This window comes from Coturnix japonica, chromosome 7, assembly GCF_001577835.2.
Source record: "Coturnix japonica isolate 7356 chromosome 7, Coturnix japonica 2.1, whole genome shotgun sequence".
Taxonomy (NCBI): Eukaryota; Metazoa; Chordata; class Aves; order Galliformes; family Phasianidae; genus Coturnix; species Coturnix japonica.
This window is the reverse complement of record NC_029522.1, coordinates 32,815,998-32,836,041: the sequence shown is the minus strand read 5'-3', so window position 1 is coordinate 32,836,041 and position 20,044 is coordinate 32,815,998. Positions and strand designations below refer to the sequence as shown.

At 39.1% G+C, this 20,044-nt stretch overlaps 1 protein-coding gene across 1 annotated transcript in view; it reads left to right on the top strand.

The window, feature by feature from the left end:
* ARHGAP15 (Rho GTPase activating protein 15) overlaps positions 1 to 20,044 on the top strand; it is a 337,309-nt gene that overhangs the window by 309,896 nt on the left and 7,369 nt on the right. Inside the window, exon 22 of the mRNA XM_032445704.1 lies at positions 5,015 to 5,120. Within this exon, the coding sequence (XP_032301595.1) occupies positions 5,015 to 5,120 (106 nt within the window). The remainder of the gene's footprint in view (positions 1 to 5,014; positions 5,121 to 20,044) is intronic.

The window sequence follows — 20,044 nt, the reverse complement described above, 5'->3', positions numbered from 1 at the left end:
TTGGAGAGCTCAGTAAGCAGGAAATGGGGTGTCACTCTGAGTGGTAGTTTACCATTATCCTGGCATCCTAATGAAGTGTCTGCAGTGCACAGAGCTTCTGGATGGCATCTTAACGCACGGCTAAGCAAAAGCACTTCTCTCCTTGTCACTGTCATCCATCTGCCTGCACCCTACTGTAGCCAATGGGATGGAACCATGCTACAATGTGCTATAAGCCATTTAGAGTTGCACATTGCATAATCAGTCCCATCAAATATGTAAAAAATGACTATTATTGGTTATTTCCCTCAAACTCTGGCACCTGGAGTTTGATGCATTAAAGTTTAACTTTTCTAAGTGCTGCTTTTTTCCCATTAATTCCACAAACATTTTTGTTAAATGGGACTGAGTTGCAAACTCACTGTCCTGGGTTTTGCTAATGGATTGCAAAAGTTATATGAATATTCATTGTAAACTAGGCTTTCTATCACATAGGATGAATTTATCAGCTTCCCATATAGAGAGGTTTCACGCAATTCTCATTTTCCTTTGCAACATCTATTTCTGAGGCATTAATAAAAAGTAAAATCAATTCGGATCACAAATTGGTTATTTTCCTTATAGCAAACGTTACTTAGTTCAAACACTTTTTATAGATTTTTTTTTAAAGCAAGAAAATACTTTACAGTGTATCTCTATGAGACAATTGCCTCAATCTACGGCACGTGATTAAAATTGGGACTTTCATGTTGCATACAGTAACATTAAAAAATCCTGACAGTGAAAGTATTACAAATAATTTTTATATACAGATATATATGCATTTAAGTCTGTGTATTTTATCCAGTGTGACTTGAGGAATATGAAGATTTAACAAATGAAGAAGGAGTTTGGGCCAGTTGACATCCCTGAAAAAACAATCAAGCCAAAACTATGTTGTCTTTTTAAGCAAATATTCACTCCCCGATAACACCAAAGCTATCAAGGACTGGGGTTAAGCATTGTGTGACAGGGCCAGCTTCTAAAATGGGCAAGAGCAAGATGAATTGGCTAAGTCGGGTGTTTATTTATACAAACAAGAGGGCAGAACATAATTTAGTTGCATCAGGAATTTTTCACAGACATTAAAACTATAGCAAACAGAACAGCGGGGATGCTTGCACAGCAGCACAGTGGGGAAGCTCACAGAGCGTCTGCCCACACTACGGCTGGCTGTAGCCAGCGCCATAAGTCTCACAATTTCATTAGCACTCAAAAATCCACCTAACCCACACAGTCCCGATTAAAAAAAAAAAAATAAGAAAGAAAAGAAAGAAAGAAGAAAACAAGTCAAAAAAGCCCCAAACAAGGCCTGTCTTTCTCTCAGCAGCTGAATCAGTCACAAAATGTTGGAAAAAAAACAACCTCTTGGCTGGCAGATTTTGCTGTAGCAACAGTGTGTGACGTTTTAACCACAGTAGAAGTCTTATCCAAAAATACAAAGCAAGGTGAGAAGAGCCCTGTAAGTAAACAAGAAAAAGCTTGCTACTAAAAAGAAAAAAAGAAATAGATTAGATGACAAATCAATAGTTTGATATTTTATGCAGAATTGTAAATCATTGTGTTTTTCTTTTTTTTTTTTCCAGCAGTTCAGATGTGAGGCTCGAAAGCATAAAAAGAAACCATGGCTCGTGATAAAATTAGGCATTAATGTGAGCCATAAATGCCATTTAACATTAAACATGCACGAGCAACTGAAATGCCTGGTAAAGGGAAATGGGTAAAACTATACAAAGTAAATCAGACATGAATAATGCAGCAGGTCTGAGGAGGGTCATGGGTCAGACTCCAGTACCTTACAAAATAATGAATGCATGTCAGGTTAGAGACATACATCCCTTCCTAGCAAACGTGAGTTATTGGAGATAAACCCTGGACTTCCTGTTCTGAAACAAAGTGGCTTGTTGTAAACATCTATGTCCATTTAAAATTAATGATTAAAAGAAAGATTCAGGGGGATTTGCTTAAGTATTCTTTATGGACACGAGTGCTAGGGGTTACTTTCTTCATTCATTTTTAACCAGCCACTGTTAATGTTACAGACACATCGTGTTTTCTTCTATACTCAAATGTTTATCCAAAGCTCATTTGCAAAAGAGCTTATATAATATTAAGTGTTCCTTCAATGCATTCTTTATTTAAATATAAACAAGAGAGCATCTCCACTGTGTTGCTCTGTTAAAGGAAGCCAGCCCTATTTTTAAAGACAGTAACCCAAATTCTAAATATACGTTCTATGAAAATATTACATAGAATGCCATCTGTGTTCACTTCGGAGTATCTCGATCCGCTGAAATTATCACCTACAATTGCCTACAAATTGCCAAAAGAAATCCAAAAAAGAAGAAATGTCCTCTCATTCTTGATTTAACAAGAGTGATTGTGACTACAGTTTTCCTTCTGAAATCTTCACAGAGAAAGAGTCTAACTTCCAAAAATGCGAATCTTTTCCCCAGAATTTCGTCAGTTTTCACAAAAACAAAGGATAATGAAAGATAGCATTTCACTTTATCAAAACTGGTCTGTTTCATTTCCTAGACTTAGCTGGAGAATTTAGCAGCTGTTCAGAGTGTTTTCCTGCCTTTGCACGATGTATTTCTAGGCTTCGTAGCACAGAGGGCATTGCCTTCTCCATGGCTATTTATACTAATCCATGTTTAAAGATTTACTCCCTCCATTTGAGCATGATAAAGAAACAGCCCTCCCTACCCCTTCCCCCCCACCCCTAAAAAAACAAACAAACAACAACAAAAAAATCACCTTTCTACTTAGGGAACTGAAAGGGGGAAATTTCTATGAAACTGGGGCTTTATAGAAGAAAAGCGAATGCATAGGTATTGAAACTGAAACATAAGATGTTGCATCTGATCTGTTAAATATTCCATCAACAAGGTCAAGAGTAAAGACAAGCCCAGCCATTAAACTGAAGCAAGAGTAAGCTTTAATGAAAAAAAAAAAGAAAGAAAAACTAACTGAAAAAAAGGACTAAAAAGAACAGTTTGTGCTCTTCGCTTTCTTGAGTGGCAAAAAATAATTGTACTAGAAAAAAACCCCGATGACAAAAAAGTGTATATAGCATTGAAAACCAAACAAACAAACAAAAGTATCAACCGTTTTAATGAAAGAGTGCTCCGTATTTTCATGGAACTATAAAAGGGAGTGAGAATAAGTGTTATGGCAAAAAGCCTGGGCTCAGCAGCTTTGTGTGGGAAATGTTGAAATGTGACTGTGATTTATAATGAGAAAAGGTATCTACAACATACAATTTTCTACCTAGCTGCAAATAATAATTCATAGTGATGTCCCTTCCAGATAAAATACCTTTGCAATGTAGGACTCATGTGGTAAAATGATCATGATAAATGTCAGACCAGTGCAGGTAACGGCTTTACAAACCATTAAGATTAGCTGGCTCTTTTTTTTATTTGATGATAACAGTAACCATGCTGTGACTCTATGTGGTAATAATATCTCAGTACTGATAAATGCCAGAGCCAGGCAGAGGTGTTTATCATTCCTGGTTCAGAAATGCTGACTAAAGTTACCACATGTTGCCTGTTTTTCTTCTTATAAAATAGGCTAACAATTAACAAATAGGTTGATTTGCAAAATGATTTTATGCATGGTTTCTATGAATTCTGTTCTTCAGTGCAGAGCTTAATCTCTCTTCTCCTCTATGGCAATCCCTATGGCTTTGGTACGGTGAGATCTGAAATGAAGTTATATATATATTTACATCGTGAGATTTGCAATGTCTTTGTGTTGATGATACTGGGCTTTATTAATTGATTTATTTTACAGTTACATCTCACAACAATCTGTGAGGAAGGTGGTAACTAACCTGATATCTTTCTTAATCAGTACTTTAAAAAGAGCATAATAAGCTCTTACCATCCTAAATTTCCTCACACATATTCTGTATGGACAGACTGTCAGCCTGTCCTTGTGAATTTTTCCCAATCCCAGTGTTTCAGTCCCACTGAAATCCATTAATCTTTCCTGAGTGAAAAATAGAGTAAAATAAAAACGTGTAAAAAGGAACATATCTGAAGAATGATAGCTGGTAATTTAATCATAGATGGTAAAATCAGAAAATAATTCTTAGGTTATATCAGGCATGTAACAAGCAAGATGTTTTCCCTGCATCAGATCTACTGGTGCCTTATCTAATCTATCCCTTAAATGAAAATACAATGATACATAACTTTCCTTTAGTTGCAACATCTCATGAATCAATGCAAATATCAGTCAAACCTTTCCTCCAAATCTAGGAAGCACGCAAAACCAGGAAACATTTTTTCTTAATAAAAACAAAAGCAAGGATGTCCTTTTTCCACCTCACAAGAGAGTTTGAAGCTCTTAGTACTGCATTCTCTTATTAATAATTGCGACTTTTAAATACAAATTATTTCCTACAGAAATTATAGGTTGAGATGCTACAGGTTTTTAGCAAATAGCTGCAGTGGAATAGTTTCTCTGATAGAGAACTGATAATCAGAAAGTAAGAGTTAAAAAAAAAGAATACCAAAACATCTGATATTTCCAAACACAATAAGGTGTGTTTCTAGGGATAGAAATTCATACATATAGCTAGTTTAATTATGATGAGCATAAAGGAAACAAAGACAGCATAGGAAGAGTGTCCACCACAGAATTTGAATCACTGGATGAATGTAATTCCAAAGTGAAATTTCACTTAAGTTGTGGGTCTCTTACTACTACTTGGAGATATTAAACTTATACTGACAGTTTAATAGCCTAATAAAAGCATAAAAACGTAATTCTGCAAACCAAAAATGCTTCCTTTAGATGTAGAGAGTTTTTAAATCGTTGTAAATTACTCTTGCTCTCTATTAAGAGCATGGAAGGCATGATGCATTATGTTTTTAATCACATATTAATTATGGCTTTTCTTGTTAAGATACCAGATACATTGTTGGGCAAAGTACTATCCTAAATGGCACTAAAATATTTTCTCTCTTTTTTCTCCCCTTAGAAATCCAAGACAATGCCACTCGCATAAAAGCTGTAAAGACCCTGGTAAAAAAGCTCCCTAGGCCAAACTATGACACAATGAAAGTCCTCTTCGAGCATCTAAAGAAGTAAGTAGAACTGTAGTACAAAATAATTGATAATTTTAAAAGGAATCTCTGTGTGGTGTCCAAATCTTATTGGAAATGTCATCCAAAATACAAAAGATAATTACATTCTTTGGCAAAACGAAACATGATTTATGGTATCTACGTATATCCTATTTCTGCTCAATACATTGGTACGTCTAAGCAAAAGCAGGAGTTTTTCCTCCACTGGAATGTAAAACAGACTTTTCCTTTGGTGCAGTTAGACAGATCAGAATTACTCATGAACACCAAGCTGGGCAAATCCACCATGTTCCGGCATGCAAGTCTGACTTACTCCAGCTGCAGTTGGAATGACTTTTGGATCACCATATTGTTACCTTTTGGGTCCTCGATGTTATTATATTGTGAGGCTCCTCCTTATCATTTCCACACTCACTGAGTACAGTTTTTAAGAGGTTTTAGTCCACAAAGTCAACTCATGATCTCATGTTCACCTTGAGTTTATGTTTTGTGGAATTAACAGTAAAAATGAATGTAGACCACGTGCTCTCACAAAAACAGACCTGCAGCTGTTTTATGTGATGAATGACTGCAGAAGTGGCAGACCACAAGAGAGGGTCATGTGGTTCTATCAGCACGCGAAGGGCAGGATCCTGTTCCTGCCCTCTTGGCTGTCCTGTCTTTAGGACTAACTAGTGCCATTTTGGCACAGTCACTTTTCAGCCAAACAACCCTTAAAATCGAAGGGGTTACGCAGGATTGAGGGACCAGTGCAGCCTCTGTACACAGAGAAGCATTTCATGCCAGGAATGACAAAATGAATGAATGACCCCAAATAAAAGAATGCTCCAAGCTTAAAATGAATGATGCCTTTATGCCGACCATTTCTGTTGCATTCTTCTAACATGTATACTAAAGATCCTTTAACTTGTTGTGTAGCATCCAGCTGAAGAGGCAAAATGACGTCCATATAGCTGTGGGAACGTCCCTATTTAATTAAGGATGGAAAAACTTTAAACAGGCCGTAGAAGGTCTGAGTTTGCCCTTGCTGAAAAACATTTTCTGTGTATTCATCTGCTGTACCCCGTGCACATATTCTCTCCTTTAGGGGGTTATCTGGAGAAAGATAATAATTTATTACTGTAAATGGAGGACTAACATGGGAAGTTATTTCTTGGGAGGAGCCTGTGTGCAAGAAGTGGGTACATGCTGCCACTGCGCCTACACCATATACCAAATTTACAGCATCATATGTGGCATACAGCCTATCCTGAGGAAAGTTTTGTTACTGTGGCTTAAGGGAAAGATATCAGGTATACACAATAAGTCTTTTTGATCTTACAGTTAAATCACTTGATTGATGCTCTGGAGATCTGGGTTCAGTTCTTGGCTTTGACAGGATATTTGGTGTGACCTTGGGTAAATCATTTAATCTCTCTGTGCCTTGGCTCCTTGTTTACAAAATGATGAAAATGTTTCATTTGTCTATTTTGGCTTTTTAAAGCATTATGCTGAGAGGGACAGCAATTTTCTCTGACTGTGTATATGTAGAACAACTGGCAAAACTGGACCAAGGTTGGTGTAATGTATTTTTTACTGGTTGTGGGTTTTTTTTGTTGTTGTTGTTTTGTTGTTCTTGTTTTTTACTGGGGGCTAGGGCAAAGAACAAGTTACTTCTTATAATACAGATATTAAATCACCAGTATTTCATCATGCATATATTCGCAGTATATGGCTTGACTGTTTCTAGGAGTGTATACCAATGCAATAAAGTCACACAGTGATGTAGGGTAGAAAGACGTATTATTTAAGCCATCAGAGCATTATGGGTGGGATCTCCTAAGTCTCTCAAAAGAAGGCCAGTCTCCTATGCCCCCAGGGAAGGAGAGGACTTTTCCCTGTCAATATGGAAGTAGTAGCAGAATAGATATTTTAAACACCAAAAAATAGGGAAAAGCAGAAATGTTCCCTTGAATTTATAATTAAGAATGACAAGTCACAATGGCCCCATGGCTCTATATATGAGAATATAGAAACATACATGCATTATAGCTACGAGATATGGTGTAGTGGTTTGCTGTATCTACGGTAATGGGAGGATGGTTGGACTAGATGCTCTTGTAGGTCCTTTCCAACATTGTGATTCTAGGATTCTATGATTATTATTAGTGGCAAGTTGTTTGTATTATTAAATCAGAGGAAGTTTTAATTGCCAAATATTTGGAAAAAAAACTGAGTAAACTTGTTTAATTTGAGGCATATTACTGCAGTCTCTGTATTTGCTTGTGCAGACAGTAGTTCTTGCTCAAGGTGGTACTCAGCTTCAAGGGGTTTCTAATGGGAGAAGTTGAAGGGCCTCAGCTACGCTGTCTCTGTGGCACGTGGGTGTTCAGTGTGAGAATGAAACCGTAGCCCAGAATGCTGTGTTTATCCTGAATTACAGATTACAGCAAGGCTACAATATGGTCTTATTCTCCATTGCTTCAGTCTGCAGAAGCAGTCCAGATTAAGCACATGTAAATGCACTTCAGATGGATCCTTCCTTAGAAACCCAGACAAAGCAGCTGATGAGAGTATGAGAGAAAAGTCTGGCAGCAGGGATTAACATCAGTTCTATATGTCTTTCTTAAACCAACCCTTTGGAAGTTGCAAGAAGTCACAGTGTTGTGTATGAAGCCAGTATTTACCTGGTGTATATAGTCCGTCCGCTTATGTTCCATGCATTTGTGAAAACAGTCACACTTCTTCAGGACTCAGCTCTTACCTGTTCCTTATTTACAAGTGGTTTTCACTCCCAGACAGAGTGAGTTAACCACAGCTACCAGATAAAAGCGACAGACCATTCTGCTCCTATTTTGCAGGCATACACAGGGCATGAGATGATGCAAAAACCTTGCAGTGTCTCTGTGCACAGATGTGAACAGAGAACGATCCATCCCTGCCCAATAGGACAATATTATGAGCAATAACTTGCTCTCACAGTTATAATTCAGGTGAGTCAGAAGGACTTTTCCCTCTTTAAGGATCCCGCAGCATTCTGAGATCAGCACCTAACCTATTTTTACAGCAGCTATCACACACCTCTTGGGAAACCGAGGCACCAGGAGCTTTTATAAGACTCCACATAAAGCAGCAGCGTAAGTGAAAAGCCTAGAGAAGGTTGGGGGTATTTTTGCACAGAATCCCCTGCACAGAGCCCCAGACCCTCTCTCTCCCAGTGAGAGAGGCAGGAGGGGAGGTGGTGGCTGCGGGCGCCTGGCTGAGCCCTGTGGGCTGCACTCTGAGCTGGCGCACAGGCCACAGCTCTGCTCCAGGAGCTGTGTGCCTGCATTACACATCACTGTGCCTGAGCTAATAAGCTGTGCTTATTAATGTTAAATTAATGAATCTCAGCCTGCTCTGCTTATTAGGTTGAGCTCCGTGCCACCGCGAGGCAGCTCTGCGGCTCCCAAGCCTGAGCTGTCTCACATCTGACCAGGCTGGAGCACAGGGCAGCCAAGCTGGAGTCTGCCCTTATGCATCCATGTGGGCACCTCTGCAAAGGGATGCACTGCAGGCAAAAACCCTCGCCTTGCTTATTATTCTCCTGCACAAAACAGGATAATACATGTTATTTACAAAAGTATAAAATGGATGTGGAAATAATTAAATGGGAAGACAGGGCCAGCCTGATGCAACCATCGCTCTCCCTTACGTGGGAAGCACTGAACCCAGATGCCCAACTGTGGAAGATATTCTTCCAGCAGCAGCATCTGCCTCCTTGGCAGGCACTTCAGGCGAGTTGTCAGGGGAGCTCTGCAGTTGCCTCTTGGTCTGTCACGTGGATCTGTTACTGTGGCCTATCTGGCTGCCTTGTCCAGGCAGAAGCCAATTCCTTTTGATTCACCTTTGAATCCAAGCTCCTTTATTATTATTATTATTATTTTTCTCCCTTTTTCCTGTATAATATACAGCACAGCAAGACATTTTCCGATGCCATTTGGGCTTTTTGCCCTTTCAGAGACAGAATGGTGATTTCTTTCCTGACTGCCTTCCCCCCACCTCATTCATCCCTAGTAACTGTTTGTAGGCATCTTGGACATAAGCTCCTCATCAAGAGTAGAATTAATTACCCAAGACATTCCCACTAACCAATAAACTGACTAACAAAAGTATTCAGTATTGCAAGATTCATGGTTTATCTGTTTTGAAAAACAGCCTTCCCCCATGCCCATAGCTCTCTGGTAAGAGAAAGCACCCAACCTGAACAACTCAAGCACACACACAACCCTCAAAGCTTGCAACAGCTTTATTCTGCAAGGCATTGGCTTTCACAAGCTGCATGCAACTAAACAGACTTATTTCTACCTATTAAAGATTGGAATAAAAAAAAAAGAGCCTTGCATAGAAATAAGCCCACAATAGCCTGCACAGCAGGAAGTGATGACAATGTGATGACAAGTCCAGCAGCCATACCCAGAATTCTGAGGGTAAATCAGAAAATGAAGTTAAAGTATGGTAATACTAAGTAGGGGATGTCTGCAAACTTCTTTCTTTCTTTCTTTCTTTTTTTTTTTTTTTTAGTTGGTGTAGGAAAGATGTAGCAAACATATGTGATTTTCACTCAGTAAACTATGTGTTATATCAGCAGTTTCAAGCAGACTTACATACTAAATCTAGCCTCAGAAGAACCCTTTTTTTCAAGTGGCAGAACTGATTACATTAAAAACTAGACAGTTGTGTGGTTGTTTTTTTTTTAAGGAAGAAGATGAAAAACGAAACAGGTAAAAGTCATTTAAAGGAAGAAAGCAAGAACAAGAATGGAAGGATTATGCAACAAATATCTGAGGAACCTCAGAGAACTTGGGAGAACATCCCAACTCATGGATGGGCATTCAGTTTTTACTTCAAGTAAAATGCCCAGATTCAGGCATGTGCAGAGGACAGGAGTTCTCAACCAAAACCACGAGAAACAGGGAATGCTTCCTAAATTATTTAATTAACTCAGGAACTCTCTTGCTCTTTAGACACAGGACAGCAACAAAGAGAAGAGCTGAGCCTTACTCCTACAGACTTAGGGAAGAGCTACTAGAAACATGAACAGAATAAGCATCATCTGTCATCAAGGCAAGTGGGTGGTTGGTCAGGGTAGGGAGACACTCAGGCACCCCTGACTAACATTTGAAGTTTTACACTGATCTCTCTCTAGCAAAATACATATGAAGATGTGCTCTTTCTGCACACATGCTTTTCTCCATTTCAGCTATAGAAAAGATTCACAAAGAAGCTGGACCAAGGCCAAATCTTGTCCTGTTTACTGTAGCTTCCTTGGGTTCAGTCTGCAGGAAGAGAGAGGAGTTAAACCTGTGTATGGGAAATTGGTAATCACAGCTTGAACCTCTGATTAATCAGCTGAGGCAAGTGTCGGGTCAGCTGTGGGAGCACAGGTGAGAGTAATTTAGCTGTGCTCCTGGAAGGGGTAGAGCTTGACTCCACCTCCTCTAGATCTCATTTAAGGGCTGACCACCACCAAGGCAGCATCTCTTGGAGATTGCTCCCTGGCGGAGATTGCCTCAGCATTTCCCAGTGAAGGTGTCCATATTGGTGAGTCCTTTCTTATAAATAACCTTTTGAATATCTGTCACCATCTTTGTTATCATCTTTGTATCATTCCTTCTTGCAGCCTATTTCTCTCTGCTTAAGTATGTAGTAGCCTACCAAACAGTTGCCTTGTTAATTAGTGACACAAGCCACCATGCAGCAAAGCCCTAGTGTGCACAGTATAGGAGTAATAATAGTTACTGAATTACAGGCAAAAAAGAGATCCAGTTTTCCTGGAGCACCTTTATGCATTCTCTTTGTGTTCACATTGTGGGGGGAAGGTGTCTGTTACAGAGGTTTCTGCAGTCAATCCTTGTCCTTCTTCATGTGAAATAAGAGTCTTTGCAAAGTTCACCCATTCCCTAAAGAGCACAGTACAGCTTAGTGGCTTTAAAGAGAAGAATGATGAGGAATTAGAAATGCATTTTCACCTGAGCTTCCTATTTTCAGGACCGTATTTAAAAATATAAGCCCTGATTTTCATAACAATCAGACAAATAATTATGCTTGGTACTTTTCAATTCTACCAAGCTTCAAAATGTAGTGAACTGGTGTATCAGCAAATAACAGAACGATAAAAATAATTAACATAGTTTTAATTTAAATATTTATGATACGGTTGACTCTGTGGCTGTACAGCCCATTGTGCGAGGTGCAGTACACAAATACGAAGAGATAGAACCCCTGTTTCAAAGAGCTCCCATTGTTCATTCCACATTACTCAGTATCAAATGATCTCAGAAAGCTTTTCAAACATTAATTAAATCTCAGAACTTCCTTTTTCAGGTCAATAAGTTTTATTATCCTAGTTGTGTAGATGGAGAAAGTGAGGAATGAAGAGAGTAGGGCATTTGCCCATGACTACAGAGCGAACACTTCTCACTTCCACTCTCAGCTGTCTCCCAGCTTCCCCCAGCCCCTCAGCATCTTCCAGCGTATGGCCATATGCATATCCGCACTCTGGGTGTACGCATGCATATGGACAGCACATCTCAGGGAAGGCCAGTTATTGCTAAGTGCTCTTCGTTTAATAAAGACCATGTGGGAGCCCTGCTTCTGGTTTGCACTCACACAAGCTTCAGTAAAATATCACTGGCAAAGTTAATTTATGAGATTTTGTAACCTCTTAATATTGCTTGGGGTGAGCGTTCTTTTCGACTCAATTGGTTTTGTTGGTGAAAATTAAAAATGCTCAATTCATTACAAAAAGGGCTTCCCCCCCCCCCCCCAACTTTATTTTTTTTTTCTATTTTGAGAGATTGGGCCGTAACACATTAATGTCCAGAACCAGGCCATCAATGGGTAAATTGCAGTGCTTTTAGTTTGTTTTCTGACTGATGATACCGGATTTTTTTTCTCACAATAAGGCTGCAAAACAAATAATAGGCTTGAAGTTTCTTAAGATATGCATTGAAATTTAAAAAAGAAAAAGTCTTTAATGCCAAAATGTCAGTGTTCTGTGTAAAATAATTAATATAACACAATAGGATCTATTCTACTATCGATTGAAAGGGAATTTATGCAGGTAATTCATTAAGGCTGGTGGGAGTTTGGCATGTAAATCCCCCAGCACTTTGATGGGAAAACAGACCCTGATTATTTGATTTTTACTTTTTTCATAAGCCATAAATACGTGCTTTTCAGTGACAACTATAAAAGACAACAACAACAAGCAAATACCTGAGCAACTAGGGCAATGGATGCCCCTGCTTTATAACGCTTCTGAAATGACATCAGAGCAAATTATTTTTCACTCCTTGGGAAAGATGCAACAATCATTTCAATCACTGTGTTGGGAGAATCAATACGTGTTTTTTTTGTTGTTTTTTTTTTCTCTCAGAGAATGGTACTTTACATTCCAGCATTTCCAAGCTATCACCTTCATACATCTCTTTTTGTGGTCAAGTGTGTGATTAGTACTTCTAACAGTGTATTGGCCATTCATTTTCTTATGAAGATCTGCAAATTCTTGTAAATAAAAGCCAATCGGAAGAAAAATGAAGAGGAAATCTGTGGACTGGAATGCACCCTACTTGTAATGGGAACAAAAAGCTGGCAATGAAATATAAACCTAAATCACTGCAGAATGACCTACTTTAAGGCATTTGCCAAAGAGACAGTGTTTTAGACAGCTCCTCTGAAGTAGTGTCTTTATGTCTATGCCATCTGCAGATTTATTATTGTGCTTTAGAAAAGAAGGAAAGAAGGATAGAAAGAAAGTGAGAGAGAAAAAAGAAAGAAAGAAGAAAGGAAAAAAATAAGGAAAGAAAAACCTACAGTGTGTCTGAACTAAACTAAGCTTCATCTATAGAAAGATTCCAGTACTGTGGGCACCACACCCACACCTACTGATGTGGTCCAAGTTTTTTTCTTTAGAGGCACCTAATTAAGAAACCCTGACTCATTTACATGGATACGTTTGATCTAAATTACACTCTAAACCACACCAAATTAGGAGCATCTGTGGATGCGAAGTGTTTGTTCCCAGTGCTTGGTAGAGCAGGGCCAGTTCTGGACGACACATGTTCAAGTGACGAAAAATATTTCAGATGTAACATACTTCTGAGACCTACTTTTCCACTAATAATTCATAATGAGTTAAACCAGTATCTCTGCTCAAACAATTATTTCAGGCTGGGGGAAAAAAAAAAAAATTACTTTTAAAAGGAAGAGGGAAAATGAAATAAAAAGGAGGTGGGTAAAAACATTGTTCACTGGTTGTCCTGATAAAGAGCCTTCACACAACCATTAGCAGGATTTGAAGCTATGTATATCAGATATACATTAATCCTGAAGCCTAAGCTGAGCAAAAGTCTCTATGGCTGATTAATTGTTGCTCACAGACCAGGCCTTCTGACATCATGATATACCTTCTTCTGTTGCAACCCTTCTGTGCCATCTTTCCTGGAGTTCACAAGAAAGTGTCACACTGATGAGGTGGAACCACACGTGCTGGTTAATATGAACAGCCCAAGACAGCAAACCGGATCTGAGAGAGGTGTTTGCTTTTGAATTGCTGTGTCGACTAGCTGTGCTTTTTGGCATTCTAGTTTGACACTCCATCCAAAACCATGTCCTACAGCAATATAGGAACTTTTATCCCACTTTCCCTCTGGGAAAGAATGAGCAGAGGAGGCTGCAAAAGCCACTAGTTGCTGCTTGCAGTCTACACTGACTCAAGAAATAGCCTTTATCTTGCTCTAATTTAAGCCATAGGAACAGCCCAAGCACTAGGGAGTGCAAATCTGAATTCCACGCTGTGTTTGCAGTTCCCAGTCAGCAAGCACAATTTGGCACAACCATCAGATTGGGCCCACAGTGTTTGGCAGCTACCTTTTATTCTTCCCCTCTTTTATGCTTTGTGAATAGTCTAAGTTACATAATACCAGTGACAATTTGTTTATGGCAAGCATTAGAATCACTGTTTTATGATTACATTCAAACTTGAAGCCACATTTTGACATCTAAGGATCATCTTGCATTCTCATATAGTATATACAATGAAGGTTTGTGTTCCAGTAAGGGAGGGTAGGAACTTTATAAATAACATGACTCCTTTTGTCTGAAGAGATTTTAATATATTTGTCTGATCTACTGTTTTTGCAGTAGCTAGAATATAATTTGAATATATTAATATTTTCAGCAACTGTGCTCAGGGAGCCCACTTAATAACTTATGCATGGATATATAGATACACTTCAGACAGAGGTAATGTTTTTAGCCCTTATGTTGGTAATACTTAGACACACACAATGAAAGAGCCTGTTCTTTCCTCCTCTTTGTTGTGGGCATGCATTGTGATGGTATGGAGCCAGTGTTCTTTCTGTTGTCTACACAGCCTGGATTCAATAAGCAGTTATATATGCATATTATGACAATGTGGTCAAGGAAACCAGATTTTTTTACTATACCTTCATGCGTCTGTACAGTATAAAATCTGGTATTTATTTTTCTTGTCCTCGTTCAATATGTTAACAAAATCATAATTTGATACAGGTTATGTTCACTTTATAATTAAAATTATAGATTTAGATGAAAATACAGCAAGATGTTGCTGAATGGAAAATATTTATCTTTCTGTACATTATGCATTATGGTGCAATGTAAAATCAGAAATCTGTGGAATGGCTAACTCCAGCCAAGCTGGTGACTATTTGCCTCATCCCCTGGTCCACAAGATGCCACTAGTCACTTCTTCTAAGCCAGGGCTTCTCCACCAATCTCAGCCCCATCACTAGATGATATGGCCACATCCTCTCCAGAGCTCTATTGTGATCTTCAGGAATGCTTCTGTACCACCTTCCTGTCACCATCACACAGCAGAAGGGGAGCAAGGAGAGGAGAGCTGGGGCAGACCCCATTGGAGATTCTTCATGGGGCAGGAGTGGGGCTGAGAAACTTAGGAGGGAAGGATGGATAAGGGGAATACCTCACAGAAATGCTTCATTACATTTGTTGGCATGGAAAGGAGGAGAGAGGAACAGGGATGTGGCCAGGAGAGTTTTGTGTTCTTCCCTTCCAAATAAACACAAGTAATATCACTATTATCCATGATCTCACTTGGACTCCCTAGGCATGCAAGGGACCCAGCCTAGCCCATTCTCAACGGCAAGTTTCATATATATCTGTAAGCAACATGCTCGTAGTCCCAGCTACTCAATTTGAGTATTATTTTTATTTTTATTTTTAACCTATGCAGCATTCTCATGAGATGCACTCCTAGATTTACAAAAAGCAAAGACATAATATCATCTTAAATTCCACAGAACTATCTTCAATTAAACAGAACTGAGTGCATCTTTCAGAGTACGTCTTATAGATTACTGTCACACTAACCATTGTACTCCAAAGGATTAGTATTTACATCAACAACATAGTAGGTCTTCCAAAAATGTTGTGACCTTGTGCTATACCTATGAAGTTCAAGTGAGTTATGAGTGCCAAGTGGGTTGTACCGAGTGAGCACAAGTGAGTTGTATGTATCCTCACCAGCTTTTCTAACTTTGGACTTTGGGCAGGGTCAGACAGAAGCAGATAACTCCAAGTCTGACCATTTGAAGCGAACAGTATAAAAGTACAACAGAATAAGAGTATAACAGTATTATAAGAGCTTTGAAGGTAAAAGAAAAACAATTGACAGAGGCAGAGCTGTCTACATAGAGAACTAAGGACTTTGATAAAGTGTGTAAGGTAGTTATTTCAGCAGTCATCTACAAATAATATGCATGTGAAAGAATGTTTGACATAAAATTGGACAAATAAGAAAAGCAAAAGCCAGTTTAAAGCTAGGACATATCACAAAACGTACTGTACTACAAAGGGTGCATCTTAAAAAGAAACAATATATGGAAAATCCTGCACTCCAGGCAGTTCATGCATTTAGTGCAGTGGACTATACACGTGCACAAAAAATAAACATCAAGCTAAGGTGAGTGGACAAGACAGACAAAGTGTAAGTAGAAAAGACAATGCTGACATAGTAAATTCATTGCTCAAGGGCTAGTAAAATGTAAATAAGTTTAAAGAAATCAAAGACTCACAGCACATACTCACTAGTGCATTTAAGAGATATATTCCTCCAACTCATGTTCAATATCAGTGCTGAAACAATCGTGATGCTGGGAGGCATGTTAAAGCATCTTTCAAATCTGATACAAATGCAATGCATATATGTTGCACTCGTAGCTTGTGGAGAGCTCAGAACTGAACATGAACGAGTAGGAATCCTGGTTGAGGTCAGATCCCATATAAAATCATCTCTACTGGGCAAAGCACTGGGTCAGGAAGACTTTATTTCAAAGAACAAGATGGTGATAGTGTGTAAAAAGAGTAGGTTTTAGATTAAGGACAATTAATAGGCCAATATTCAGAGGGCTCTGCAGATTTAAAAGGACAGGAAACAGAGCAATTCATGAAGTAATTGCATATTTAAGACCTCACAGAAAAGGAAACTATCGGCGAAAGTTTGCTCCCTGACTTTTGTGGAATTCTTTGCCACATTCTCCAGTTTCAACACCAAAACACTGGTTGTCTCACAAAACTGAATAATTTGTTCCTGACGCTGGACAAAAACAATGTGCTGTGAGCAAAACACAGCTAAGTTTGGCACAAGAGGCTCTGGGCTCTCCAGAAAAGATGAATTTCTGAGCAGACTGGCTAAAGTTTAGCATCGCCATTCAAAATTCCAACCAGTTGTCACTTCAGAGCTGTAAGTCAGAAAGTAAACCTGTCAGGGCTGAGCTTGTACTGTCAACTGGATTACTGTAGCAGAGCAGTGCTATAATTGAAGGCTGCAAGAGGTTGTAGATTGAACATAGTCAAAAACAATATTTCCACTCAGTAAAAGTAGATATCATCCCAACTGAGAAATGTAATATTATATAAAGAGGAATTTGGATTCCATTCTACTCCTGGTCGGTGGGAGGTTTGTCGGTGGCTTTCATGGGAATCAGAAGTTCAATCACTGTCAAGAGAGATGCAGCAAAGGGTGTGATTAAGCAAGCAAAGTTAAAATAACTGTTAACTAGAGGCTTCCAAAATAACTTTTCTGAGCACTGACTTTCTATCTAACTCAGTGTTTTCTTAATGTAGTAACACAAACAGCTCTGCCAGGGAACGAGGCTTATAAAATTGTGCTAGTAGAGTACAGTTATGGTTTGCAGGCACTCTTCCACTTGAGCTGCTCTATAGAAAGAAGGGTAGAGAATTCTGGTAGAAGTGCACGGTGCTGGCTGGCAGAGGGACTGAATTTACTGGGAGGAGACAAGATACTATCATACTAGTTCTCATCATCCTTTAGTTTTTCTTGCTACTAACTCTGAACCAAGCAATGCAATTTATGTGCATCTGTGAATAAGGCTCCATAGGTTTTGGTTTTTTTTTGTGTCTCTGCTTTGTTTTTGCAGTGTATTTTCTGTTTGTCCACTACTGAGCACTGTATGTTAAAGCGTCAGTGTCCCCATCAGAAAAATACTGCTAGAATCATTAATCTGACTTTATTAAGAGACTTTTTCTTTATGGAGGAATAGCAAATATTAATAAGACAAAGACAAGAGGATAATAAGGAAATGGTTTTTTTCCCTCGCTGACCTACTTTCTAACCTCACTTTAAAATTTTGCATTGATTTTAATTATGCTTAATCTAAAGCTGAGCTCAAAAATCTAGCAGGCTTAAGGACTGCTTTTTAGTGAATTTTCTCGCCTGTCAGCGTTCCTCAGGCTTTCTTTGCTACAGTTAAAGTTTATTTCCAGCCCAACACAAAGTTGACAGAGCTCTCGATCCATGGAGAGCATCCAGCACCATCAATGCACAAGGCATGAGTTCAGGCATTACCTTGCTCGGCTCAGCCTTGTGCACAGTGTTCTTCACAGAACAATCACAGCCCTTTTCTCATCAGTGATAGCCAGAGGCAGTAATAAGGGTGAAGGATATCTATCATGAAAAGTCCAGCGTCAATGTGTTCCCCCAATTTATTTACTGACCTTCAATGCAACAGGCATACTCCTGACCCTCATGAGATGAAGCCTAAGGGGAAATGGCACTGAGCACCAATTCCATATCCTGTTGTTCTGTGGTCTAAATTAAGTGCTAATTAATTACCACTGGCATCTTTGGCATTGCCTGTCAAATTGGATTTAGGATATCCTTTCACTGTTTAAACAAATAGCCCTACATCTAAAGCTAAAATCCCAAGTGCTAGCGTTTTCTTTGCTTTAAAATTATTATTTAAACATTCGGCAAGTATCTCCATGGATTTTGCAGGTAGAATTCAAATAAAAGAAACTGGAATTGATATTGTCAATTTTGATTAATAGTCCTTCATTAATAAACATCCTGTTATTCAGTTTCCACCTGCAGTTGCTGATGTTGCCTGGAATCAATTAACTCATATAATTTGATTTATCTTACAAAGACATTTTTGGATGTGCTGTGCTGATGATAAAGGTTCTATATTTATAATTCTTGATTTAAGGGAGATTGTTATTAACTGCTTTTTATTTTTAATGTTAGAAGGAAATGTAGCTTAAGATATTCTTGATTTTTTTTTATTTTTTGAAAAATAAGCTGTGTAAGAAGTTAAAGCTTTATTCATATCAGACTATCATCTGTTGCTTTTTGAGCTACACAGGCCTCAAAAGCATGTAGATCCGGGACCTCTGAAAGGTTGGGGTTTACAATATGCCAGTTATTCTGCAGAAAATTATCAGAATTTAAAACAAACAAACAAAAAAAAAGAAATAGAGAAGTTACCTCACCAGCCAAAAATACAGTAAAGGATTCTGTGCGTTATACCTCTTATCTGAACATATATTATTCTATGTAGTCACACTACTATCCAGACACCTACGTGCATTAGTATCTGCCTTACATCTACCATGGGTGGTTTTGTTCTCTCCTGTTCCTTCTCCTTGGCTGACTTGTGCTTGCAGAGTCAGTGAGGCTTTAGAGCGGAGCTTACTGTTGCTTGAGATACATATGCTGCTACATGGGTGTTAGAGAGGACAAAAAAGAATTGTGAGTGGAGCTGCAGCAAGAGGAGTTTGAGGTGCTCCTTATGGAAGCTCATGGTCACCAGCTGACTCTTTGGAAGTGGCTGTCTCCAAACAGCAAGTGCCAGGCTTGGTGGCAACTTGCACTGTGATAGCACAGGCTAGCCAGATCTCCTCCTCTCTGCAGTCTTGCAAGCATTAGTCAGAACAAGCGTGCATTCAGTCACGAAATGTTACAAACCAAGACAAACTGAGAGGGCAGTGTGAACTCATAAAAGGAGATCTTAACAAGTCCCTCAGTTGGGTCAGTTCCAAAAGGGAGACCTGGAACATTCGCAGTACGAAGGAAGATCATGTGAAAAGACATTACTTATATAAGTCAAAATCCATTCATTTGACACAAGATGATTTGGAGGAGCAGGACCCAAGTCTCTGCCTAAATCAAAAGCTGGGATAGGACGCCCAAAGACATTTAGCTTTGTGGTGTAAGAACTACTGCACTCTCACAGGCTTGTTTGCTAGAGCAGATCTGAGTTATGGCCCTTTGGGGAAAAGGCAGGCACCTCATCAAGACATGAACTTGATCAGCACATGACACAGTACTAAGCTCATGAGATGGTAGAATCCCTGGCATGAGATTCTAACTTGTAATGAGTGCATCTGTTAGCGTGGCAATGGTGGGACAGTTTTCTGTTCCCAGAACTTCCCACATAGTGGCAAGATGCAATTATTGATTAGCACACAACTGGAGAACACATCAGACCTGTGATTCCCACTTCCCCAAGCTCCCTAATGGAGCCATACAAGGCAGGCAGGAGGATGTGTGGTTTTAGGCTCCATTTGACATAAGGCAGATACCAGGGGTGTGGGCAGAA